Source organism: Canis lupus, chromosome 17 (assembly GCF_048164855.1).
Source record: "Canis lupus baileyi chromosome 17, mCanLup2.hap1, whole genome shotgun sequence".
Taxonomy (NCBI): domain Eukaryota; kingdom Metazoa; phylum Chordata; class Mammalia; order Carnivora; family Canidae; genus Canis; species Canis lupus.
In genome coordinates this window covers 12,817,590-12,844,800 of record NC_132854.1, presented here as the reverse complement: position 1 = coordinate 12,844,800, position 27,211 = coordinate 12,817,590, and the positions used below count along the sequence as shown (strand labels likewise).

Sequence of the window (27,211 nt, the reverse complement as noted above, 5' to 3'; positions counted from 1 at the left end):
CACTGCCTGTTTCCACAAGGCCGCAGCTGTGCTCCCCGAAAGCATCTCCCATGCCAGGTGCACCACCGCCATCTAGTGAGCGCATCAGCTGTAGCTGAGGGGGGTTGGCATGGAGAGGCTTCCAAGCGCCAGCAAATCCATTCCAGATGCCGGGTTCCCAGGTCTGGCTCCCAGGCGGCAGAGTTGATGTCTGCGCCAGTACGGGGTCTGACAAAGACTCGAAGTGTCTACACCACGACCAGCCTCCCTGGCTTGATAAGTAGCCCCTGAAGGGGACACAGCTTCCTGGTGCCCCGAGAAACCAGACCTCGGTTTGCGTGTCTACAGAAAGAAGCAGGCCAGAAGAGATGGGGGAAGAGATCCACTTTGAAAACCGACTCAAACCACATCTTCTCCAGGGAGCTTCATCCACAGAAGATGCTCGAGTAAGCTCTAGAAGAAGAATCTGCTGCGCTACCTGGGAGACGGCGCTGCGCTGACAGTCTGGTCCCCGAACCCTGCGTGCTAACCCTCGCACCAACACAGGCTTAACTAGAACCCAGTTTCCCCAGCAGCATGAGGGTCCCTCGCATGGGAGACTGGCTCCAGCACGTCATCTTGGCGCCCCCACCCATATGCACAAGTGCAGACCTCGGAGAAAGCCACTGCCTCTGCTGGCTGGCTAAGAGCAGACATGCGGCACCCCCGGAGAATGCTGCGTCATTTCCTTGAGTGATTCTCCTGCAATGAACAAAACTGACCTTGGACTTGCATCTCACGCAGGGAAACAGATCACTCTCTCACAAAACACTCAGTAGACACATGAAACATTCTCCAGTTCCATCATCCAAGTTAATGTTCCTGCTGCAAAAGAACACACACAATAAAAACCAGCAATTCAGTTCTATTTCCCCTAATCAAAATGTACCCTTTACAGAAACTAATAATTCAGCTTCTAATTAAAAAAAAAAAAATCATGACCATTTTAGACTTTTCAAAACTACACTCAATGAACAAATTGAAACAATGAGCACACACTCAAACCTCTCCGGCTCTATGCCTCTATCCTCTCCCCGTAACCCAGGCCACTGGGGCGGCAGAGAGGAGACCTTCCATCCCGAAGTTGACCCAGTCCCCTCCTTCTTCCAAAAATCCTTTGTCTTGGGACACCTGCGCGGCTCAGTGGTTGAGTACCCTGCCGCCCAGGGCGTGATCCTGGAGTCCCAGGATCTTATTTCATGTCAGGATCCCTACGTGGAGCCTGCTTCTCCCTCTGCCTGTGTCTCTCATAAATAAAAAAATCTTTAAAAAATCCTTTGTCTTCCCCTCCGAGAGGACAATGATTCACATCAACAAATATAAAATAATGCCACGTGTACTTAGTCAAGAACAGCTTCAGAAACTCTCTTTCTCACCCCACAGACCCAGAAGTGATTCATCCTGCCTCCCACCTGCACAAGCAAGGCCTTGCCACAAGCCAAGAAAAACACAGACCCTCCTGGCTGACAAAGAACAAACCTGGGTGCCTAGATTAAGGAAACAAAACCACTCTCAATCAAGGTCCTTGGAAAGAACGTGCAATTTTACAAATCAATATCCGGCCATATTTTCTCAGTGACCAACTTTTTTCAAAGTAGCAGAGGGAGCTGGATTGAATGCTCAGCGTTTTCAGTGTGGGCACTTCTTTCTGGAAGTGAAGTGTCTCACCTTCTCCCTCCCTCCCTCCCTCCCTCCCTCTCTCTCTCTCTCTCTCTCTCTCTCTCTCTCACACACACACACACACACACACACACTCACAGGTACACTTGCCCTCTGAAGAGTCATGTTTCAAGGAGAGTAAGCAAAATGAGTGTGTTATAAAATTTATTTGTGTAAGCATTCAGACATTTTTAGGTGGGCAAGATGATATGCGGGTCTCACTCCAAGGAGCAAGAGAAAATCATACTGGGAAGGACGGCAGAGCTGGCGTAGGATTGGCAGTGGCACAATTTCAAACAAATGTTAAGACGAGAGCACTTTATCAGGGAGAAACTTAAAATAATAATTTAAAGCTTCATGAGGCAAGATATGTTCCAATTTAAAACACTAAGAAACAGTACCATCAAATGAAAGGAAATCATCTCTACGTGTACCAAAAGGGTCATTGGGCAAACAAGAGGGGAGTCTGCATCTGTGGAGGTATAAAGAGGAGTGTTCCATAAGAGGGGCAGTAATTATTATTAATGGCAAACCCTGCAGATACAAAATAAAACCCAAATCACTGATCACAGAATTCAAAATTTACATGTAATAAAGGCAAGGCAAGAGACTCAAGTTATGGCCTGTCAAATATTTACTCCACTGACATTATCTACAGAAGCACTTGGCCAATTTGTACACAGTGATTCCTTATGCACGCCAAAAGGGGTTCCGTAAAAATGACACTATATACAAATCTGTACACTGACCCACCAGAGCGATTCTCCGTCTCCCACGGAGGGGGAGTCATCCACTTACAGCAGGGTACCTGAGATTTCATTTCTTCAGTTGCCTTGTCATGATCCCAAATATACATTTCAGGGTTTGTTTTTGTTTTTAAAGACACTTTCCTTGATATGTGCACAATGGCTACAAATAAAAAACAAGAACAAGAAAATAAAATGATCGCTTGCAGGAGCTGACCCTCCCCGCCGCACCGAGCGGCTCCTTCTGGCGGAGGCCGATGAGGAAGGGCCTGTGCGCCCCCGGACAGTGGGCACCCGCAGCCGGGGAGGGGGTGGCCCCCAGATGGCACACCACTGCAGCGGCGTCAGCAAAGGCTCTCGTTGACTTTTTCAGAGGAAGAGGATGAAGAAGAAAAAAAGAAAAAAAAACTCAAATGCCAAAGGAATTTCAGTGGGATGAAGTTCCTCCGCCACTTAGAGAATATCTGGGGGAAAGAAAAGAGAGAAACGGAAGTGAGTGTCATTTCTGTAACCCCCATGCAGAAAGTCAAACCACCAGCAAAATCCTGGTTTACCAGTATCGAGTCATAAAAAATAAGTGGAGGGCAGCCCCAGTGGCGCAGCGGTTTGGCGCCGCCTGCAGCCTGGGATGTGATCCTGAAGACCCAGGATCGAGTCCCACATCGGGCTTCCTGTGTGGAGCCTGCTTCTCCCTCTGTCTGTGTCTCTGCCCCTTTCTCTCTGCGTCTATGAATAAATAAATTAAATCTATAAATAAATAAATTAATTAAATAAATTAAATAAATAAATACTAAAAAAATAAAAAATAAGTGGAGCAAATATCAATCGGTTAATTATTATACAAATAATTAAAACTAAGAAAAATGATTTTGATGCCACTTTTCATAGATAGGTTAAATTCAGTCCGTGGAAGAACTAGAAGTATATAACAAGTGGGAGAGTGGTCTCCAGGGAGGAAAAAAGATGCACAGAAAGCATCTTTTTGCCAGCATCACAAAAGTGAAAGAGTCCACTTTTAATCTTTTTTTTTTTTTTTTTTTTTAATTCATGAGACACACAGAAAGAGGCAGAGACACAGGCAGAGGGAGAAGCAGGCTCCACGCAGGGAGACTGACATGGGACTCAATCCCGGGTCTCCAGGATCACGCCCTGGGCTGAAGGCGGCGCTAAACCGCTGAGCCACCGGGGCTGCCCTATAGTCCACTTTCAAAAGTCACAGAATCAGTAATACCTGATGACACTGAGGTTCTAGGGCGCACACATAGCTCTATCAGCACAGGAAACCCTTATTGCCACAAAAATACTGCTGCTCATTCAAGTGATCCACTCCCTAGAACTGTTTCAGAAATGTCCAAAGAAGGAGCAATGTATTTTTGCACAAAGCTGTCCCTGAGGGGTTTTTGTAATTGTGAAAATTAGGTAACTTTGATGTCCAAACACAGCAGACAGGGTTACACAGATTAAGCAAACCAAATGAGAAACAGATTAAAAATTGTCATTATATAGGGGCTCCTGGGTGGCACAGTTGGTTGAGCATCTGACTTGATTTCGACTCAGGTTCATGATCTCAGGTTGGGTAAATTTATGATTTATATACAGTGGAAGCCAGTGAACTGACCCGGATGGTAATACTAACTGGGCTGCAGTGGGTGGGGGTGGGGGCGGCATCATGGGCACTTTCCTCTGGTTTCCACTAACTGCAGTACTGCCTTACTCCAGAATATAAAATAGGGTTGGGAGTCCCCTGATGGCCAGCATCCTCTCAGTCACCTTAAAACTGACCCCACGTCACAGGAGACAGCTGAGGACGTTTAAATGGGAGCAATCTCAAACATTCCCACCTATGGCAGCTCTTTTAAGGCATTTAAAATACTTGGCACTCTCCCAGAGAATAAATGACTACCGAGCCTCCTGAAAAAAAAGCAGGCTTTAGCCACAGATCCGAAGACTCATTTTCCAAGGAAGAGAGATGCCTAAAGCCGCGGGAGGCGCAGATGCTGCACATGAGGATCCACACATTAATTCAAATTAAGATCTACACGTCTCTGAAATGCTTTCGACAAAAGTCGGTTCTTATTTTCTCTTAGGTGACCGCTTCAGTGAAGTTCTGCCTTTTGGCACCAAACGGGTAGGACGCGGTGGCAGTGGCCGCTGTGGTAAGGTGGCGGCTGGGTGGAGAGCACGTGGGAAGGGCCAGGGAGCCTCCCAGGGGTGAACACAGGGACCGATAAGGACCCAGGAGCCGATCCTCTGCTGGCTGCAGGGGAGGGAGTGTCTGCACATCACAAAGGGAAGAGAAACAAAACAGAAGCGTCTGGAGACGAGGAGAGGAAAGAATGTGGACCTGGCGTCTCCCCCCGTGCCACTGGAAGCACACCGTGAAACGTGCCGTGGGCAGCGGTGGGCAGCGACGGCTGCGCCTGCACTGTGTGCTCCAGCTCGCACTGGAGGCGCCTGGTCCCTTCCCATCACGAAGACGTGGTACTACCACGTACGAGAAAGTCCCCACTGACAACTGTCTACACGGAGGACACGCTGAAGAAAGCCCTGGGATACGGTGGCTTAAACATATTATGAAGGCTAGTGTCACTTGCTCCTTTTTCACTACTTTGTCAGGAGGGAACTAGAAAACCTTGAACCGTGTGTGTGGCTCACGCAGGCTGCCAGGAAGCGTGGGTACAGACCAGCCGGGTCAGCAGCAAAAGGGCGGGAGCAGGGGGCACTCACAGGCCATGCCCTCTGCCCCGGGCTGCGGGGAAATCGAGTCAGGGATGCGCGTCGCTGACCAACTCCGGCCACTCGGGACAGGGTGGTCAGTCCTGAAAGTGGCACCAGGAAAGCGGAGGCCCAAACCCCAAACAAGGGAATCGCAGCACCGCCAGTGTGCGGTTGAGCTCCGTGCGGCTCAGAGGCTCTCTCTACCCGGAAATACATGCGAGAGAACGAGGAGTGAAGGGACTCCCGAGCTGCTCGGAGAAAGGAGAACACCGCACAGTGAGGTTGTCGCTAAGTGACCAGAGGCAGGCCTCCCGGATAACCAGGGTGTGCCCCGGGACGAGGCAGCGAGCGCTCTGACGGTGCTGCGATAGAAACGGCACCGCACACACGGACCCTGGGTGGATACACACGAACTTCGTAACAACTGTGCATGAGTGGGCATCCGGGGACTTGGGATTCTTTTTTTCTTTCATGCCTGTGATTTGTTAGAATCAATGGGGTTCGGGGGTAAACCCAAAAAGTATAGCGGATTCTTTCACTTGCCTCAAAACCAAAGGCAGCCAAGAAGACAGGCTTTACTGTCCAGCCGCCTGCACTTGGAAGCAAGTTGGAAAGTTGGGACAGTGTTAACAAAGGAGCCTGAGGTGAGGAGGACAAACCTAACTGTCACAACTAGGCTTTCCCCCACGTCCCACGTTATTAGGACTCTTCATGGGCTAGAGGGCAGCCCGTTGGACCATCACTTCCAAGGGGCAAAAGCAACCCAACACACACACCCCTCACTTCTTTGTACGTTGTCAAGTCAGTGTCTCTAGAAAGATCTGAAATGCTCCTTACACTCATCAAGGCCCAGCTGCCCTTTGGAAGGGACTTTGACAATTCACCTGGAAGGTGACTTTCAAAGCAATGAAACGGCTGGCTTTTTGGGAGGTGAGGCAGTTCTGGGGCTGTGGAACAGAGCTTGTGTCACAGCACACCTCCACTCTAACACCCTCAAATGACTGCCCTTATGTGAAAGGGGCGGTCAGCGTGACCCCCACAAGGAGACTCCTAGAACAAGCCTGAGAGTGGGTTGGGGAAGGCCAGATGGCCCCCCAACTTCCTTCTCAAGTCAGAGCCACCGGCAGGACATGGAGCCCCTGCAGGCTGGCGCAGACAGAGCCACTACTGTCAGACAAGGCTCCTGACATGAAGCAGAGGTGAGAACTGCCACAGCCACATGAGGAACAGAACCTGCCCGTGTCCTAACTAAGCCCTGACTTCTGGCCTTCTGGACGCAATTCTGAAGGTAGAAAACCACACAGAGTTACAAACAGGTCACTGGCTGGTAGTCAGGCTGCATCATGAAGAGCAGACAGGTGTCTTCAGGTCACTGGCTAGTTCCATGGCAAGAGCTACAAGCACAGAGTCTGTGGCCCTCCCCACTGGTGTCCAGGATCCTGTCATTCCTGCAGCGATTTCTAGAACCTAGAACTAAAGTCTTCTCTAACTTGATTCTGCTTCATGTGCCGGGAAGATAACAAGGGACCAGGAACAAGGAGGACTGAGAGGCTGTTCCTTGGAAGGACTAAGAAAGCCGGGGACACACACCGCGCGGCCCCAATCCGCAGGCCACTAGGGGCAGTTACCTCTGCAGCCGCTGGACGAGCTGGGCCACCATGGTGTCCGAGATCCCGGGGCAGGCCTCTTCCGCCAGGTAGATGGCCCCTCGCAGTTCTTCTATGGACCCCATGTTTCCTCCACATGCCTGGCTTTTCTCCTTCAGCTGGAGGACACAAGCATGCAGAAGAGCATGACCCATGGGAACCAATGAGCACTTGAAGGAGCGATGCCATGTGCAGGCTCTAAGTGCCACCCCGGGCCCGAGCCCTGGCGCAGCTTCGACTGCGCTGTGGGCCACCTGACTCCTTCCGACGGACGGCTTTGTGAGAACACTGCACAGAGAGGGCACCCGTTACACCTCGCTCACTACCTTCAAACACAACTAGCTGCCTATGCAGCTTTTCAAGATCTCGTGGCACCTGTCCCCTCTTTTTCCACCTCCACCTTACTCTACAACCAGAAAGACAATTTCACAGTCACTCAGCCCTAGTTTCCACGATGAAGCTGCACCCTGGGCCACCTACGCCTTAGCTCCTAACGACAACAAGTGGCTCCTTAAGATTCCAGCAAATGGTCTTTTTGGTCCAGGGTGTGGTCAAAATATTCTTGGCCTTGCAAGCAAGCAGCAGCCCTAAATTCTGGGAATCCAGCATCCCTCTTGACCCCTCTGCCCCTGTGAGAACTTAAAATGGTGTCTTGGGCACCGCCTCAGGTAAGGATGATGGCTCGAAGTCCCTCTCTGGGAGGGATGCGACCAGAAGATGCCACATGACAAGGAGAGCCATTCATTCAGTCAACAGGTAGCAGACACCCAACCAAGCCTCCCAGAACAGGAACCCCCTCCTCTATGTCACCTTTAAGAAATCCTTCACATTTAGCTTTAGCTTTTCAGTGTGGTGAACACATCACTCACGGCATCAGCCCCACCCTGACCATGCTGCTCCCTTCTCTCCCTGCTAAAGGGACACACGGAAGATGAGCAGAACCTGGCGTCCATTCCTATCCTCCTCGTCACAGACTGTGACGCAGTGGACCTGGAGGTGGCCGCCTGTGTCCATCTAGAACTCCCGATCGCCCAACAACTAAATAGAACAGTATTTACAGGTCCTGAGCGTGTAACCTCTGCCTTCCCTCCTCCCCTGCGTGCCCTGTCCTGTGACCCCCCGAAAGTCCCCCTGCCCAAAGCTGCTGCTGGGTGGGCTCCTGACGAGAGGGAGCCACCCACACGCACACTCTGATGCCAGGGGATATCCCTATTTGTAAACACAGGAATAATGACCCTTCATTATTGAGTTTTATCAGAATTATATAAAATGATATACACTGAAAACTTCACACATGTGGCTACTGAGTACTATTGATAGAAACACATAAGGAAAGACACCTGTGAGTTTACCTTTAGCTTAGCTAAAAAAATCAAAGCGGTATTACCTCGAGGATCAATTCATTAATTCTAAATAATGCATTCAGCATGGTTTCTTCATACGCCCAATAAAAAAACACAAGGCTTCAGACAAATAAGAATTATCTATGTCATTTTCCCTAAGTGCCCACTGATCCTAGCGGAGGGCCAGGATCACAGGAAGCAAGGGAGCATCTAGTAAACCTGAAGGACCATTTCTCACTTCTCCCAAACATAATAAAGATCAAGATGGTGTCTTCTGGACATGAGAGGAAGAGCTCAGGTTCCCAGAAAAATCAGCCAAGGGCAGAGCCAGAGAGCAACCCAGAGCGGCCTCTACTTGCCTCTATCATTTAGTTTTCCTTCAGGAACCTGCACGTTCAGTTTCAACTCCACCCCCCAAGCTCCAGCTCGGCCCCAGCAGCCGGGCCCCCATCTGCCAGCAGAGAAGGTGGGGCCCTTCGGCCAGCTGGCCAGCTTAGGGGGGCAGGCAGGGGCCCTGCCAACGAGATGACACCATGTGACTGAGGTTCGGGCCTCATGGGGCGAGGGGGAGCAAGCCTGGGTGTCCGGCACCTCCACCAGGGACCACAGACCTCCACAGGAAGATGCCTCAATACAGCCTCTCCCCTAGAGAGCTCCGAACCCCACACAGAAGGTACCAGTGTGACCCATTCTGAATTCACCTTAATGGCAGCCTGAGCCAGAGGAGAACTCGGAGGGAAAAAAAAAAAAAAAAAAAAAACAGAAAGGGGTATCTCCCACTTCTTTTCGAATCACCTACTAACCAGATGAAGAACAGTCTTCATTCTCATGAAATTGATTCTTGAAAACATCTCAAAATGCAGTATGCCTACTGGTATCTACCGGAGGCAGGGAGGGCTCCCCTGAGAAGGACCGGGGGGCCAGTACATGGGTGAAATCAGTCCCTGACGGAGGAAGTGACCTGGGCTGCTGACCTGGGAACTCCCTGGCCCTGCTGGTAAGGGGACTTCCCTGGGGTTACAGTGAAATACGGAGACACAATGGGACAAATGAAGTCTCCAGGGAACCCGATTTCTCCTTTAAAATAAAATTCTACTTTTTACATTGCCATAGATTTGTCCGAGGCCAAGCAGTCAGGCTGCACCCAAACAAATTTTGTAGAAAGTGCTACAACTGAAGCTAAAAATCACCCTGGTGGCATATGGACTTGGGCTGGGCCAGTACATTCAAGGAGGCGACACAATGACGTTTCCTGGGAGGCACTGGGCAGAAGACAGTGCCAGGAGAGCAGGAGGGTGCCGGGAGGCGAGCACCCAATCTCAGCCGGCCTCACGGGGCCACAATGTGACTCTCCGCCTACTATTGCCAGCCTGTCTAACCTCCCAAATTCTACTGGCGACGTGTCACAGAAAGAGGACTCTGCCCCCAACTGTGTCCCGGTCATGCCCCGTCCCCCCAAAGACTTTGGGTATCTTACCTCTGCAAACAGAGGAGAAATAATTGTAGATAAACACTGAGAGAAAGGCCTCTTTGGGATGTCTTTCACCTTAGGGAAGAAAAAAAAGTAATCAGAAGTAAGGTCTTAATATTCACATTGCAAGAATTCAGAAAACTTCAGACATGCACCACGTTAGCATAACGTCTGAAATGTTCTGTTTGCTGTGATATCTTTTTTTTTTAAGATTTTTTTTTTTTAAGTAACCTCTACACCCAGTGTGGAGCTTGAACTCATAACCCCAAGATCAAGAGCTGATGATCCACTGACTGAGCCATCCAGGCACCCATTTGCTGCGATAACGGAATGGGACTGTCTTGTGACCTTTCACTAGACTGCAATGCTTCATTTGCAGTGAAATGTAAAACTAACGTAGCTGGGTGGACCAGCGCCTGGATTCCACAGGAAAGGCTCGAAAGAAGTCCTGTAAGTGGCATTTGTGTGGATGCAAGTGACACTGAATCACGTCACTGTGCGATCTGTGTAGCAGGACCCAAGTACTGAACCTCTGGAAATGGAAATCAGACCGAAGCTGGCTGTTCCAAGTGTCTGTCAGAGGGCAGGAACCTATTTTCTACTTTTGCAATCTCTGTAATGACTCCCACCTGTCATCAAAGCAAGACTTGTAGGAGCAACAGGGGACAGGAATAGTCCACACTGCCTCAGAGAAACTACACCACTGTGTAAAAAGGACAATACCCACCATGTACTTCAACGTGGATGAACTGGAGGGTATTATGCTGCATGAAGTAAGTCAATTGGAGAAGGACAAACATTATATGGTTTCACTCACACAGGGAATATAAAACAGTGAAAGGGATTATAGGGGAATGTAGAGAAAATGAGTGGGAAATATCAGAGAGGGAGACAGAACATGAGAGACCCCTAACTCTGGGAAACGAACAAGGGGTGGTGGAAGGGGAGGTGGGCGGGGGATGGGGTGATTGGGTGACAGGCACTGAGGGGGGAACTTGATGGGATGAGCACTGGGTGTTACACTATATATGTCGGCAAATCGAACTCCGATAAAAACATATACAAAAAATAAAAATAAATAAAAATAAATAAAAAAAGTAAAGCAACTCTAAAATAGTTCTTCATAAACTTAAATAGACATAAAACCAATTTATCAAAAGACAGCTCCATATAAGTACCAAAGCACTATATTTGTTTTTAAGATCCTTAAACAAAAACTTAATCCCAAAATTCTGGTACCTTTTATGAGTCACCCCAATATACAGAACAGAGTCTGAATGTCACTTCACAGGTGAGACCTGCCCCTCCACCCAGACCCCAGCTCCCTGGGCGGGGAGGACACAGCAGGCTCTGCGGAGCAGGAAGCAGCCCTGTGGAACAGACCTGAGGCCAATTCTCAGACCTCACTCTCCGGGTCGTCAGACGACAAATCTCCTATCTGTCTCAGCCAGTGAAATGCCACAGCAGGCTGCCACGCGGAAGCCCCACCCACCAACGGCTCCACACAGAAGGGACTAGGGGACCCCGCTGACTGACAACAGGGGTTAGTCGCTGTAGCACCAGCCAATGTTACCTTATTTCTTTCTAAGTCCGAAGGCTGAAGCGCTCCATTCTCAAGACTCTTTGGATCTTTCTCTCGGATAGTGAAGATCCAGTCCCCAGAGTCGCTGCCCCCAGATGCCTGGTTGTCCGTATCCGTTTCCCTTTGTAGAGACATCCAGGAGAACTCCATGAGCAAGTGCACAGCTCTGTGCCCCAGGCGACCCCACTCTGCAGCCCCGCCCGGTCACCCCCACACTCCACACCTACCTCCCATCTCGACTCCCACCCATAACCCACCCCCAGTGTCTCCCAGGTGTTCAGAGGACCCTGCCTCCCGCCTCAGAGAAGAGAGACCATCACAGCAAGGCTCCCAACCTCCCACAATGCCAGCTGCATCCACAGCCTGCATCCCACCTCCTCCAGTGAAGACAGGCATCTCTCCTGCAAGACAATCCTCCGCTGCACTGACAACCCCCTCTCTCGGATGTCACCTCTCCTCCCCATCAACATTCCACCATGCATCTCTTTTGCTCCCTCAACACACTGGGCCCTTGAGCTACAGCCATCTCCCAGTCTTATTTCCTGGGTGTGTCACCTACACTTACTGCCTCCATTTTCTTACCTTCCCATCACTCCCAAAACCGACTCTGTCCTTGCAAATGCCATGAGCAATGCCACTGATCCCGGGCACACCACTGGACAAGGGAGTTCCTGCTCAGTCCATCTCCTGCTCGAACCCTGAGCCTCCATGTTCCTGCTCATCACCCTACCCTCCAGAGTCTCTGCACCCTCATCGCCCCCGACCCCAGTCATCCACAGGTTCATCCTCTACACTGGCATTTCCTAGCATTCAGCCTTCAGCATCTGAGCCTTCACACACTGCAGATACACTCTAGGTACATGGTAAATACTTATGGCTCCAATGACCTGAGATCCATGACAGCTGCCCCCATACCTCACCTGAACTCCAAACATCCATGCCACTCGACACTGGACACAGCATCTTGGGTGTCCTGTCAGCAACTCAAACATGTCCCACACCAAAATGAGCTTCCTGTGCCTTGGCCTCCTCCCCACCCTGACCAGCTTCTTCTCCAGCATCACCGTCTCAATGGCACCCACCACAATGCTGAAGCCTACATGGCCTCTACTTCCTTTACTCAAGTCCAGGACCACGTTCACACTGCCTGTTCATCTCTTCATCCCCATTGCTACCACCCTAATCTGTCAACATCATGATCTCACAATGTCCAGAGCCAGTGGTTCTCACTCTTGGCTCTACAATGGAGTCACCTGGGGACCCTAAAAATATAGGCCTCACCCCCAGAAATTCTGATTCAACCAGCCTGGTGTTTGGACCTGGGCTGGTAGTCAACTTGGACTTCTTGGCCAGGTGTGAGGAAGGACAGAAGAGGTGCTAAAGATCAGAACATTTCTGTTCATGACACCATGCTAATGTCTCCTCCCTTCATGTCAGAGCAGGTGATCTAGCTTCCTCCACCCAAAACACCAAAACAGCTCTGAGACCTCATCCATCTCTTTAACTAATGGAATTCCAAGATGCTTGATACTAGTTTTTAATAAGTAACTTCCAGTATGGAGCTTTTACAACCCTAGCATAGACTACAGCACAACAGATAATTGCAAAAACATACATTTATATCTTTAAAATAATGTATTTAATGCAGTTTCATCTGCTACTTTAAGAGCAGGAAAAGGAAAAGGAGACCAGGTCTAGTTCATTATGCATGGTTCCATCACACAGATTTTTCTTGGAGATTCCACGAGCAACAAAAATAGGCTAAAAGGCTCCCCAATTGTCCCATACTGACACAAGAATCACCACCAAACTGGATTATCTAAAAACAAATTAACAAAGAAATGAACAAATAACCAAAAACCCCAACCCAATAAGAACGAACTCGAACATCACCCATGCACAGGACTCCCGGGCATCCTGTCTGCTCACAGGCCTAAGTCACTCGCAGCCTGCGCACCCAGGAAGAGCAGACTTACGTGTCTGAGTCTTCGGAGCCAGAGTCTTCATGGCTCTGCTCAGCCTTCCATCTCTTGTACCTGTCGATGAGCTCAGTCAAGTAGGATGTTTTCTTTGCATTGCGTATTATAAACTTGTGCTTCAGTAACTCCTTAGCAGTGGGTCTCTGGGGAACAAAGCACCAGACAAAACAGAGAAAGCAGGAGATGAAGTTCCCTGCGTCCTACCTGATTCTACCCCCAAAGGACAGATTGTAACCTCAAAACGTTAACACATGCTAAAACGTAAAGATCGAGTTCTGCTTCGAAGTCTATTTCCCTAACAAAAAACATGATTCAAACAGCAGTCATCCAGCATCCACGGGTGGGAATCCAGGTAGAGTGTGTGGGCATGACATCTGGTATCTAATGTGGTCTTAACACACTACAGGTAACCATCCAACGAGACCAAAAAATCTTTCCCTAGAAAAGTGCACTGACACAGAAAATGTGTGTCAGAGAGAATTTTAGAGATCATTCAAGACAGCTAGAATATACCTCCTGGTTTTTACAAAACATTTTATATTACAAATGCTGAGGAGAGAGAAAATAATGTTCTGAGTTACCTCGTTAACTTTCTATATTAATGTTTGGCTCCATCCCCCCGAAATAATAAGATAAATGTTAATTGGGATACATCTAGAGGAAACTAGAAAGAAGCTGATGCTGAAAGAGTACCCAAAGGCTCTTACTCATCACCTTCCCCAATTTAGAAATGCTCATTTCCCTGGTCTGGCACTTTCCTTGGGATTGGGGTGAGGACCTCACCCAGGTCCTGGGCTCACCGTGGCCACAGTCACAGAGCATACTCCAGAGTTGGCAACTGCTTTACCCTTGAGGATGGCAAGTCCAATTACAAGGAGCATGCCTCCCAAAGAGACCGAATGAGAGCAGACAACAACAAGAACACACAAAGTACACCAGTGTGACTAAGTTCCCATTTACTCTGAATTACTAAAGCTTTACTCACAAGAGCCAGGCACGTTTCTCAGATTCAAACACATAGAAATCCTGGGTCACCTCAGGTTGTGTCTCACTCCCTGTGAAACTCCAAGTGTCTTAGAAGTGCTCAAATTCCCAGCTTCTCATCCTTTTCCTCAGTGTGCTTGGGGTCAAGGTAGGGGTAGAGATGTGTGCACTGGGCAAGTATGCTGATGATAGAAATCTATGTTTAATGGGAAGATGTGTACACATGTGGGTGGATCATCCTGGGTCCTGCCACACTGTGCCTAGGAGCTCACATCACAATAGAAAGTTCAGGACATCATGGACAGGTCAGAACAACAGCCTACACAACCTGATGTCTCGTGTATCAGTAACACGCTGACTTGGGACCTCTGGGTGGCTCAATGGCTGAGCGTCTCCCCTCAGCTCAGGGTGTGATCCCAAGGTCCTGGGATCGAGTCCCCCATCAGGCTCCCCTCAGGGAGCCTGGTTCTGCCTCTCTCTGTGTCCCTCATGAATAAATAAATAAAATCTTTAAAAAATAAAAAAATAATAAAATATAAAATAAAATAAAATAAAATAAAATAAAATAAAATAAAATAAAATAAAATAAATAAATAAAATAAAATAAAATAAAATAAAATAAAATAAAATAAAATAAAATAAAATAACGCTGACTTGGTGATCTCAGGCTACGTTTCCCAGAGGTTCATAAAAAATGCTGCATTCCTCCATTTCATTCTTTTACCAAAACTGACATCATATTAGAAAACCATGGTGTTCTTGTAGAATTAGTCACCCATTTTTAGCTAAGAGTTCATTAAAAAGGGGATTCAGCTTGGCCTGTAGCCAACGTTGCTAGAAGATTTAGAAACAAACCAACGACATATGGTGTTATACATAACACCACATTACAAAGATAACTTTCAAAGATATGTCCTAATTCAGAGAGAAAATTCGGCTATAGCTATCAAGAGCTACTGCCACATGGCTCTGCCAAAGTCAATTACACACACACAAAAAAAAGAATAAAAAGGAAGGGGTAAGGGGGCAAGGTGCGTGGTTCATTTATATTTTTTGTCTTTTCTTAACACAAGCCAAGAAAAAATTGAAAACATCTACTTTGAAGACACATTTAGCCATTATTTTTCTAGCCAGGCTTTGCGATTACTGAAAGCGTCTAAAGATAGACTGACCTTTCACTATAAATATTAAAAATTTATGATTCCACATGTAATATTAAGGAGAACAGTCTTCAAAAGCTCAATGAGGTATGAGATGCTAGAAATCATCTGAAAGAAAATAAGCAGACTTCTGTTTCTTAAAAGATAAATAGTAAAAATATCTTCAGGGCACCTGGGTGGCTCAGTTAACATCTGCCTTCGGCTCAGGTCATGATCTCAGGGTCCTAGGATAGAGCCCCATGTCGGGCTCCCTGCTCAGCAGGGAGTCTGCTTCTCCCTCTCCCTGCCGCTCTCCCTATTTGTATGCATGCATGCACATGTGTGCTCTAGGTCTCAAAATCTTAAAACTCAAATCCATCATATCCATTAAAAAAAAAAAAATAAATGAAATCATGAAGACAATGGTGACTATGACCAGACTGATTCAAGAAATCCCAGTAAGACGTATCTAGATCAACTGCCCACACACAAAGAGATGCCCACCCTAAGGACGCATGACTCACAAAGCTTGGCTCCTTATTCAAACAGGCTTCAACAAATTCCTTGAGGGGTTTGCTGTAGGTTCCTTCCAGCGTGGGGGGGTTATTCTTTGGAATGAGGAATAAAACCTTCATGGGGTGCAGCTCGGAGTGAGGGGGCTCCCCCTTTGCAAGCTCGATAGCTGTTATGCCCAGGGACCAGATGTCCGCCTGCAACAACAAAGTATTTTTAGAGATACAAGAAGGAATAAATTCCAATATATACACTTAGGGAAGAAAAAAAAATCTCAATGTACTTCTAAAGCTTTGTAAAAGATAATTATTTTTAAGTGAAAACAAAAAAGATAAGGCTTTGGTATAATTTCCAAATAGGCAACACAAAGGAGAAAATTTAGTATAAAATCATCTTCTAGCCCTGTGCCAAAGATGGCTTTTACAATCATTCGTCTTCCATTTAATGCTGGAAGTATGAGGCCCTCCATGTTAATCTCAATCCCTGGAGCGATGGGACAGGTGACCAGAGGTGAGCAGACAGGACATGTCTGAGGGACAGGGGATGTTTGCACCTCATCCCATCAAGTTAGCTGATGATGAAGCATGGCTGTGGGTTGAGGTCAGGCACGCTGGTCTCAGACATTTGGGTTTAGATGCCAGTTCTACAACCAAAGCCTCATGACATTAGACAAAATACCTAACCGGGGTTACTGGATGGCTCAGTTGGTTACCTATCTAGCTCTTGGTTTCAGCTCAGGCCGTGGTCTCAGGGTCGTGAGATCAAGCCCCATGTCAGGCATAGAATGGAGACATAGCATGGAGACTACTTAAGAGTCTCTCTCCCTCTCCCTCTGCCCCTCCCCTGACCCCCCGTTCTCTCTCACATGCTCTCTAAAATAAATAAGTAAAATCTTAAAAAAAAAAAAAATCTAACCTGTGAGCCTAGTTCCCTCATCTGTAAAATAGGAGTAATACCAGGGTGGTTGAGCAAGATGCTTACAGAGAGCCCAGAACTTAAAATGGGGTTTCCTACAAAAATGTTCAAGCACACAGGAGTGAGAACATTAATAGAATATTAACAGTGGAGTCTACTAATAGAATTAACATGAAGTTAATGATTATTAATAATTTGCCATATGGGCTTTATCTATTTTTTGCTATAGTGTATTTAAAAGTTAATCAAAGACAACATGTGACATTTTTCCTGAGTACTTCAGTTTGTAAAGATTTTTTCCTACCTAGGAATACCTAAAATTAATAATATTAAAATTAATAATAATTTTAAAATTAATAATATTTTTAAGAGATTTTATTTACTTATTCATGAGAGACACAGAGAGAAAGGCAGAGACATAGGCAGAAGGAGAAGCAGGCTCCTTGAGAGGAGCCTGATGTGGGACTCGAACCCAGGACCCTGGGATCACAACCTGAGCCAAAGGTAGACATTCAACCATGAGCCACCCAGGTGCCCCAAAATTAGTAATAATTTAACATGTTGTAATAGTTTAATTTTCAAAACTCTTCAAAAAAGTATTGTCATGGTTGGTTTACTGGAATCAGGATCCTCATGAAGCCCGTATGTTGTGATGTGTTGCTAGGCCACCTAAGGTTCTCTCAACCAACAACGGTCTGCTCCCCAATCTCCCTACTGCCATTATCCTGAGGAAGAAAAAGGCCCCAAATTTGGGATTTGTCTGTTTTTTTTTTTTTTCCTGGAGTCAGTATGTTTGTCAAACTCCTGTATTTCCTATCAAACGACAGGTTAGTTCAATCTAGAGGCTTGACTAGATTCACTGCTGGCAGGAAGCAAGGGACACATGTGGGGTCCAGCTGCCCAAGCCTACTCCTGCCCCATACACGTTGCAGCCACAGTGGGTCAGCTGGGAGGAGTGGGCTATGAACCCCTTGACCATGGGAGGCAAGTGAGAAAAGCAGATGGTCTTTGAGAAACTAGGTAAGGAGGCTTTCTCGGCAGTTGCTACCAGCCCCCAGCAAAGGAGATGGAAGGTGTAAAAACAGAGCAGGACCAAAAGGCTGGCAAAGCAGGGGATGGGTGCAGGGTGGCCTCTGCTACTGCTGAACCCCGCCTAGCACCCCGTTCTGCTCTGTCACTGTGCTCTGGAAGCCTATTGAAAGTCAGAACCTACTTGATCCCTCACATTAGCTCCACGGCAAAGAAATGGAAAGCCTGTGACACTGTTCAGGTTATGGCAGGACCTAGACATTTCCGACCTCTGAAACCTGCTGTGTTCTCACACCCTAGTGAGCGGGAGAGACCCTCACTGCGGTGTCCCCACCCGGCAGCCCGCGGGGTCGGTGCCTATCACACGCTCTATTTCTTTTGTTTTCAGTGAAGATGGGTCTGTCAGCAAGTCTTGTTTTCAATTCTCTGCATGAAAGGGATGAGACTAGAAGAACCAGCATCAGGAATCATGCTCCCATTTTCCTTTCCTTGGCAGCTTGGACTCTCCTTTCGCTCAGATTACCTTGTATTACCTTGTATTACCTTAGCAAATTGGCAAAAACGTGACCAATCACACAGTCCCTGCCCCCAGGAGGAGGAAGGAGGATCACTGGGGCATGCCGGCAGCAGCAGGAGGATGCAGACAAGAGTGCAGGGACAGAGAGGGAGGGAGGGATAGAAGAACAGAGGAACACACAGCCCTTGTGTGCCAACAGCTCTTTACACAACAGGTTCCCTCCCTTCCAGCTGTCCTTCTCCAGCCTTCCTGGACACCTCATGAGAACTGCTGCTCTTTACCAACCCAGCTACTTAGCACTAATCTGCCTCTCAGCCATACCTACATAGGGCTTTAGTCCCACTGACCCCTAATGGACAACCTCTTGACCTCCAAGCACCCTACAACCACTTAAAAACTCCGTAATTAGAAAGCCAGGCCAATGATGGTCTTTGCTGGCAGCAAAGAGATGTGAACATACTCATTTTCCTCAGAGCTCCAAGGGCTGTTGATCAGGCTTCAGGCTGGACAATAAGTAGACAGTCACAAGATTTCAAGGACCTGGCACCTGCTTCCACATGCCAGTGTGGGCCAATGGCCAACCGAGGAAGTAGTTCTCCCAATCCCACATGCAAGACATGGCCAAGGACTTCAGAGAAAAGGCACAGGCATCGCCCTCCTGCTTCCCTTGAGAGGATCGACCAGTACAGCCTTGTCATGGCAAAACATGTGTCATCCCACCAGGCAGCCAAGCCAAGAGCCTGTGTGTCACATCAGCTCTTGACTTCCTCTTTGGATCCTCCTATGTCAGCCAGGGCCAGGTGTACAGCTCCTGGCCTCTTGACACCTGGCCCCACCCCCTCTGTCTCTCCAGCCCCTGGCTGAGTTCAGAGTTATCTTCTCTCCCTGGGGCTTCTCTGGGGGCTCCTAAGTATCTTCCTGCCTGAAGACTCCCTCTCTAGACATCTCCATCCTGCTGATTAATGTGGAAAACTTGATGGATGCAATTTGGCATTATGTATCAAAAGCCATAAAAACATCCAAGCTTGTTAAAACCAACGAATTTCACTTCTAGAAATCTATCCTAAATAAATAATTTTAGATTTAGAAAATGGTGAATCCTGCCAAAACTATTCCATTGCAGCATTACTTCCACTAAACCTTAGAAGAATGATTTAGTTGCTCTAACACATTTACTGAAATACCACATACTTAACAATGATGTTCATAGAGAATCATGAATATAACAGAATTTATCTATTTCTGTATTTACAAAATACAGCATCAGATGAGAACACATGTCTAGGTTTTAAAATAAAAGTTATGTGGGGGAAGGGCAGTCATTTTCCAAAGCAACTAAAATTGAGGTATAAGAAGAGACTGGTTTTACTGCCATCTGGGAAAACCATGAAATTAGAATTATAAAAAAATATTTATTTATTTATTTATTTATTTATTTGAGATAGAGAGTGAGAGGACAACCAGGAGGTAGGTGGCAGAGGGAGAAACAGCGGGGACTGAGCAGGGAACTGGACGTGGGGTTCAATCCCAGGACCCTGAGATCATGACCTGAGCCAAAGGTAGATGCTTAAGTGACTAAGCCACCCAGGCACCCTCATGAGATTAGGTATTAAGAGAAAACAAGCAGTGATTTTCAACATAGGCCCAAGGCAAAAGTTGTAAGGGCAGGTGTACATCTACGAACAGACTTTTTTTCCCCTACATAGACAGTTCTAGTAGCATGCTCCTAGTAATAACACAGAGTTCTCTGGTACTGATGATCAGGAATTCTTCTCAATGGGGGTGGGGTTGCTACTAATAGACAACATTCTAGATCCTTGCAATATCCTATTAAGTAAAAGCTAGCTGGCTATAAGTCTGCAGATACAACACAATGTAAGTGGTGTAAAAAAAAAAAATCTACGTGCAGAAAATATTTTAAAAGGAACCAGAGTCAATGCTCTATAATCAAGAGGAAGAGGAGGGGAAAAAAAAAAAACCAAGAATCCTGCCTTTTGGCTCCCTGAGCAGCTTCCAAATTTGTTGGGAAGAACAAGTGCCTTAGGAAAGGTGGCAAAAAGGGAGCCAAGAAGTGGTTGATTCATTTTCTAAGAAAGATTGGTATGATGTGAAAACACCAGCTATGTTCAACAGAAGAAATACTGGAAAAATACTAGTGATAAGAATTCAAGGAATCAAACTCACATCTGATTCCTCCAGGGTCATTTTTGAAGTGAGCCTTGCTGATCTGCAGAATGATGAAGGTGCATTTAGAAAATTCAAGCCTATTACTGAGGACGTTCAGGATAAAAACTACCTAATTCCCATGGTAACAGATATAACTACCTGTGACAAAATGTGCTCCATGGTCAAAACATGGCAGACCATGATGGAAGATGTCAAGACTTACCAATGGTTATTTGCTTTGTCTATCTGGTTTTACTACAACAGATTTGGAAGACCTTTTATGCTCATCACCAACAGGTCTGCCAAATTTGGAAAATGATGATGAAAATTATAGCACAAGATATGCAGACAAATGACTTCAAAGAAGCGGTCAATAAATTGATTCTGAACAGCATCAAAAAAGACGCAGAAAAGGCTGGTCAGTCTACTTATCTACTCTATGATGTCTTTGTCAGAAAAGTAAAAATGCTAAAGCAGCCCAGGTTGGAATTAGGAAAGCTCATGAGGCTTCATGGTGAAGGTTACTACCTTCACCATAAAGTTCTGGAAAACATACTGGGGATGAGACCAGTGTTAAAGTTGAATGAACCAATGGACATGAGCCACCAATACAAGAATCTTGTCTAAAATTCAGACATTTAATGGTGACAAAAAAAAAAAAATCTTATTTGTTATGTTTAACTTCTGATGCTTCTTTTTAAATATATAAGCTTGGTAAATCAATTGTTCTGAACTGATGGTGATGTGAACTTTTCTGAATTAGTGTATGGATTTCATCCACTGCTTTAAATACTAAATAACTGGGAAGGGGTAGTGATCTATTTTAAGCTGTAGTGATCCAGATGGAAGTGTTACAGATAGCTAATAAAAGAAAATCTTTTCTTTAAAAAAAAAAAAAAAAGAAACAAGAATCCCAAATCAGTTATAACAAGTCAAAACACAGCTCAAAATGGATTTGATAGAAACTACATACTTAATTAAATATAGTACTTAATACAGTACACATTTATAGGCAGCAGAGGGAAAAAAACATTTTAGCATTAAATAACAATACATGGTTGATCAGAAAAGTCCCAATCATTATTACGTGCTGAAATAAAGCCTACCATTAGTCTCCTAGCTGCATGTTTTTCCTACTCACATCCTGCCCCCACCTCCAGGGTTTATCACTCATAGCAGGCTCTGTGGGTAATTCCTGATCCTTCACAGGGACTGGGTGGGGACACCAGTGGGCTCGGCCCCAGGAACAGAGAGGGCCAGTCACATGCCACAGTGGACAGGCTAACCACGCAGATTCCAAAAACTGACAGGCTCATACTGCTGGTCTTTACTTATCTTTCTTTAATAATTTTATTTTTTTTCCATCAACATATCACCTACTTCTATTCTTCACCGTGGTTAGACTGCAAACAGTTATTTCAGAGATGACTGGACACCAAAATAACTTAGCTTGTGCTGGGATGGTAGGTCTACAGATGTTTTTCTTTTTTTATCTCATTTTTTCCAGCATTTTCCAGATTAAAGACTATGTACTGCTTTTGAGACCAAAAAAGGGAAAAGTTATTTACAAAAGAATCCTGACACAGGCTTCTCAGTGTCTGCAGGATATTTCACTTAACAGGCAAGTCAATTTCTCCAGCCTCATCTGCTATGTTCTTCACCACAATCTACAATCCAAATACAAATGTCACTCCATTCCCACACCAGACTTGGGTCTGAGCATCCATCCCTCCCTCGTCTCTGCGGGGGCTGAAAAGCCCTATGTCTGTGAAGCCCTCCCCAGCTGGCTCTGACATTCCTCACTCAGCTCCCCTGCACTCCTTGCTCAGTACTAGACTCATTCCCTCTTTAAAGATGTAAATTATTTAGCACTGGGCACAACTACAGCAATAACCAAATGAATGAATACAAAGAAAGAGACATCAAACAGGGACAATGTTTTTATACAAGTCCAGTCCATTTCCTAATATACCATCATAATAACCTTACAAAGAAAGAGGAGGGGGGAAGAAAAGATTAACACATTCTTCAGTCCAAGACCCTGCTAAAGTGTGGAAAGTGGAGGCTGCTTTGTGGGAAAGCAGAGTTATCTCTCTTGGCACCATCTTCAAAGTCTCAGGACTTCTTAAACCAAGCTATCCTACTTCACCTTAAAAATAATAGTAATAATGAAGGCTATTAGGACATGGGCAATCATGATCTAGAAAGGCTGTATTTAGATTAAGAACTGAGATCAATGTAAGATGCCCTATATGTGCAAACATGTTCAGGACATCTCAGGAGTCTAGACAAATGACAAAGGGTCAAAGATACTGGCTCAAGAGGCCATTATGTTAAACAAGGTTCTAGATGTACATAAAACTAAGGTTTACACTCCCTTTAGGTTCAGTAAGATGAAGAAACCAGTGAGGCAGGTGCATTCTAGCTTTACCCCAACCTGACCGTCCTTTGAAAAATCAGTGAGTGTACTAAAACAAAATATGATGGGAGCATGGGGTCCTAACAATGCTAACACAATCCTGCCACCCTGGGGCTGTGAGCTCCTTAGTGGAATGCAAAGACCACTGGGGAAAACATCTGGATGGACACCTTAGGAAAAGAGTGGAAGGGGCAATTGGAAAGAAGCCAAATAAGTTTGTATATCCTGAGACCAGAGTAACCAAAATGAGCATCAACTACCCTGTCAGACAAGCCTCTGAGAATGGGGGCAGTCACTAGAAGGATATCTACAAAGCAAATGCAGAAAAAAGTTCCTTTGTCAGGTACTGATCATGACAAAAGCTACTAGCCCAGAGCCACACCTAATGGGAGAGAAGGAATGTCACATTATCCTCAAGGCCCCAGACTCAAACACTGACATCAGCCTTATCTGTACTTCCCATGCCTCCTGGGGATCAACAAATCTGGGGGGGATCCCTGGGTGGCGCAGCGGTTTGGCGCCTGCCTTTGGCCCAGGGCGCGATCCTGGAGACCCAGGATCGAATCCCACATCGGGCTCCCGGTGCATGGAGCCTGCTTCTCCCTCTGCCTGTGTCTCTGCCTCTGTCTCTCTCTCTGTAACTATCATAAATAAATAAAAATTTAAAAAAAAAAATCTTTAAAAAAAAAAAAAAAAAAAAAACAAATCTGGGAAGCAAACTTGACATAAACATGATATTTGCATATGATTTTCAGTGAAGAGGTGTTGGGCATGACCCAAATAAAAGATTTAGCTTCTGACACAGGCCAGAGTAAGAGGTACAAACACTAGTGAAAAGAGTGGCATACCTTTTCAAGCTCCCAACCAAGTGTGTACCCCTCAAGCTGGAGACTTTAAATCTACCTAAGAAGAATACTGCAACACCTACAGATAGGGTTTGAGTGTTCTGTTCTTGACAAGAGCTAGGGGCCAAATCTTGAACACACATCCAGAGTGGACTAAAGGAGAGAGACAGGAAGGGGAAGGTCTGGGCAAGGAGGACACTTCAGAGGAGTCCTTATAACCCATCAAGTGAGCAGTGATGGGTGCTTAATCCTGAAAATAGAAGATCTGAATCCTGATTCACAAGCACTGTGATTGATCAGCTCATGTACCAGGAAGGGAAGAAAGTAATAAGTGTAGGGTAATCAGAGGAGTTGAACAATTTGGATTCTAGTGCCCATCAAAATCCAGTTCTATGAACTTTGATAAATGGGCCTCAGCCTAGAATAAAGAGAAAGAACTGAACACAGACGTTCCTGTCAAGTCCTAAAATGATTATGACCCCAGCAGCAGTAGTGGCTGCAGAGACTACTCTGGAGGTGATCCCTCCCACAGGGCGAAATGCTAACAAGCACTAGGCACAATGACACCGCTCTGTCACCCTGGGGGCTGAAAACTCAACAGTGGCCTTGGCTACCAAGGCCACCGGGATGTCTATGGCAGTGACGGCCACGACTACAACCCAAAAGAGAGCCAAGCCCGTCTCTACCATACTAACACCAGGTCCACCTGCAACTCTGGTACTACATAGGCCCTTCAAACAGCTGGCTCATGATGGTGCCCTGAAGGCTGGAGGAAAGGTTACTGTGTGTTCTGTGGGCTGTGCTGAACAAGGTGGGAAGTCTACTGTATATTGAGAAGATCCTCATTTAAAAAGAGGAAACAATGACCAGCCCACAAATGTATGTGAGTTAAATATTTGTTCACCTAGAAACTGTTGGGTCAGAAGAGACAATTCTCTGTGAACCATGTGAAAATTACTTTGTGTACAATCTGAGAATGAGCAGCTGGGAGGAGAGGGGGGTTAAATCAGAGATTCTCAAGGCAAGGTCCCTAAGTTTTTTAGTCTATAAGAAGTTTAAGAAAGTTGAAGAGGACGCCTGGGTGGTTCACTCAGTTAAGTGTCTGACACTTGCTTTTAGCTCAGGTCAGGATCTCAGGGTCGTGAGATGGAGCCCTACATCAGGCTCTGTGCTCAGCTGGAAGTCAGCTTGAGGATTCTCTCTCCCTTTCCTCACCCCACTCCCCTCTCACATTCTCTTTAAATCAATCAATCAATCAGGAAAGATGGAAAAAAGAAAAGGAAAGAAGAAAAAAGAAGAAAAGGAAAAAAAGAAAAAAGAAAAAAAAGAAGAAGAAAAGGAAAGAAGAAAAGAGAAAAGAAAGTTAGTTGAAGGCACCAGGGAAAATAGAACCCAGGAAAAAACTGAGGGGTTACAACTGATAACAGATAAAAAGGTAGATAAAAGGAATTATGGTTTGCCTTACATTAGGAATAACAATCCTAACTGAGAGTTAAAAATAACAAGAAAGAATATGTAGCAATGCAGTTTCTGGTCTTATATTTTTGTGAGGTCTCCATTTCTTTTGTAGGACCTCTTTCTCTGCCTGTGCCTTAAATATGGCTCAGAGTTCCTCCACACTCCACCTCCCAACGTGCTCCTTCTCAAGTGTTCCCCACCACCATTAAGCACACAGTGTTTAACCGAAAAACTTTGTAACTGTGGGCTGAATAAATAAAGGACATGAGGGGTGTGGGGTGGCTCAGTCAGTTAAGGGTCTGCCTTTGGTTCAGGTCATGATCCCGGGGTCCTGGGATGGAGCCCCACACGGATTCCATGCTCAGTGGGGAGTCTGCTTCTCAGCTCATGCTCTCGATCTCAAATGAATAAATAAAATCTTTTAAAAATAAAAATAAAAGGGATCCCTGGGTGGCGCAGCGGTTTAGCGCCTGCCTTTGGCCCAGGGCGCGATCCTGGAGACCCGGGATCGAGTCCCACGTCGGGCTCCCGGTGCATGGAGCCTGCTTCTCCCTCTGCCTGTGTCTCTGCCTCTCTCTCTCTCTCTCTCTATCATAAATAAATAAAAATTTTAAAAAAATAAAAATAAAAATAAAGGACATGAAATGTAGGAGAGAGAGAGAGATAAAACCTGTTTTTAATCAAGGTCTGAGGGAACTACCTTTATGTCCTACTTCAAGGAACTTGCTTCACTCCACCTGGAAAAGCTGCGAGGCTAAAGCACAGACGAGGATGACTCTCTAGAGCCAGCGAATGTGAAGAGGCGGCCCTTACCTTTGAGTCATAGGCAGACTGTTTAATGACTTCGGGTGCCATCCAGAAGGGGGTGCCCACGAAGGTATTCCTTTTTATCTGGGTATCTGTCAGTTGGCCCGCCACCCCAAAATCAGCCAGCTTCACCTCTCCGTGTTCAGAGAGCAGAACATTGGCAGCTGCAAAATAAAACCCAAGATGCCTCCTGATATTATGTGCTGTGCTGCTCTGTCCGTTACCACGTCAGGAATGCACACGTTCTCTCGCCAAGGACATCCTGTGCTCAACAAGAGCAGGCACTAAAGGTACGGTTTTGGGGAGATCCTCCTCAAAGCCACCCCTGCCCCAGGCATGTCAAAGGCACCCCTCAAATACACACAGAACAACCTCCAACGAGGAGACCGGTACATATTTAACTCTACAACATAATCCCACCCGCCTTAGGATTTCAAAGGAATAAAAGATCTTTTCTTACCTTTGATATCTCTGTGAATTTTCTTCTCTGAATGCAAATAATCAAGTCCTTTCAGTATTTCTCTTAATATAGTAGCAATCTGAGTTTCATCTAAAGGGCCAGGTTCTAACTAATAAGAAAAGAATGATTAAAGTTAAATGATCATCTTAGAAGTAGTTTCAGATCACAGAACAAGGCATATGTTAAATGGACAAGATTCAAGTCTAAAAACTTCTTCAGTCCAAAACAGATATTTTGTCTAAACAATTAAAACATATTGAAAGGACTCCTCCCTTCACCCCTCAAAAAAGTAAAGAAAGCAGCAGAGAAAAAGATTTTGCCGAATAAAGCAAACTGGGCCAGTGAGAGAGCCTGTGCGCAGCCCACCGTGCCTACACCACCTGAGCCCGGCAGCTCGCAGTCCTTGCTGGAAGGGCACCCGGCAGCTGGAAGAGCACAGGGCAGGTGGTAGGGCACCAGGCAGCTGGCAGGGCACACAGCAGCTGGAAGGGCACCGAGCAGGTGGAAAGGCACACAGCAGGGGGGAGGGCACAGAGCAGCTGGAAAGGCACATAACAGCTGGAAAGGCACACAGCAGGAGGGAGGGCACAGAGCAGCTGGAAGGGCACAGAGCAGCTGGAAAGGCACACAGCAGGGGGGAGGGCACAAAGCAGCTGGAAGGGCACACAGCGGCATGGCACTGTCCTCCCCACACCATGGTCACCACCACACCCATGGTCAACAAGACAGGCCTGGGGGCCGACTGCCTTCTGAGGCCACCCCTACCCCAGATCTTTTCAAATCTGAATTTTAAGACC

The 27,211-nt window shown here is 46.4% G+C and overlaps 1 protein-coding gene across 5 annotated transcripts in view; it reads right to left on the bottom strand.

Moving 5' to 3' along the window:
* Positions 1 to 1,825: 1,825 nt before the first annotated feature.
* STK24 (serine/threonine kinase 24) overlaps positions 1,826 to 27,211 on the bottom strand; it is a 121,952-nt gene continuing 96,566 nt past the window's right edge. For all 5 annotated transcript variants that reach the window (XM_072782575.1, XM_072782573.1, XM_072782572.1 and 2 more), the window contains exons 4-11: positions 26,415 to 26,523; positions 25,961 to 26,118; positions 15,810 to 15,995; positions 13,160 to 13,305; positions 11,175 to 11,304; positions 9,608 to 9,676; positions 6,770 to 6,906; positions 1,826 to 2,887 (exon numbers count right to left, since the gene is read on the bottom strand). In XM_072782575.1, coding sequence (XP_072638676.1) covers positions 2,851 to 2,887; positions 6,770 to 6,906; positions 9,608 to 9,676; positions 11,175 to 11,304; positions 13,160 to 13,305; positions 15,810 to 15,995; positions 25,961 to 26,118; positions 26,415 to 26,523 — 972 coding nt within the window. In that variant the 3' untranslated portion in view covers positions 1,826 to 2,850. The remainder of the gene's footprint in view (positions 2,888 to 6,769; positions 6,907 to 9,607; positions 9,677 to 11,174; positions 11,305 to 13,159; positions 13,306 to 15,809; positions 15,996 to 25,960; positions 26,119 to 26,414; positions 26,524 to 27,211) is intronic.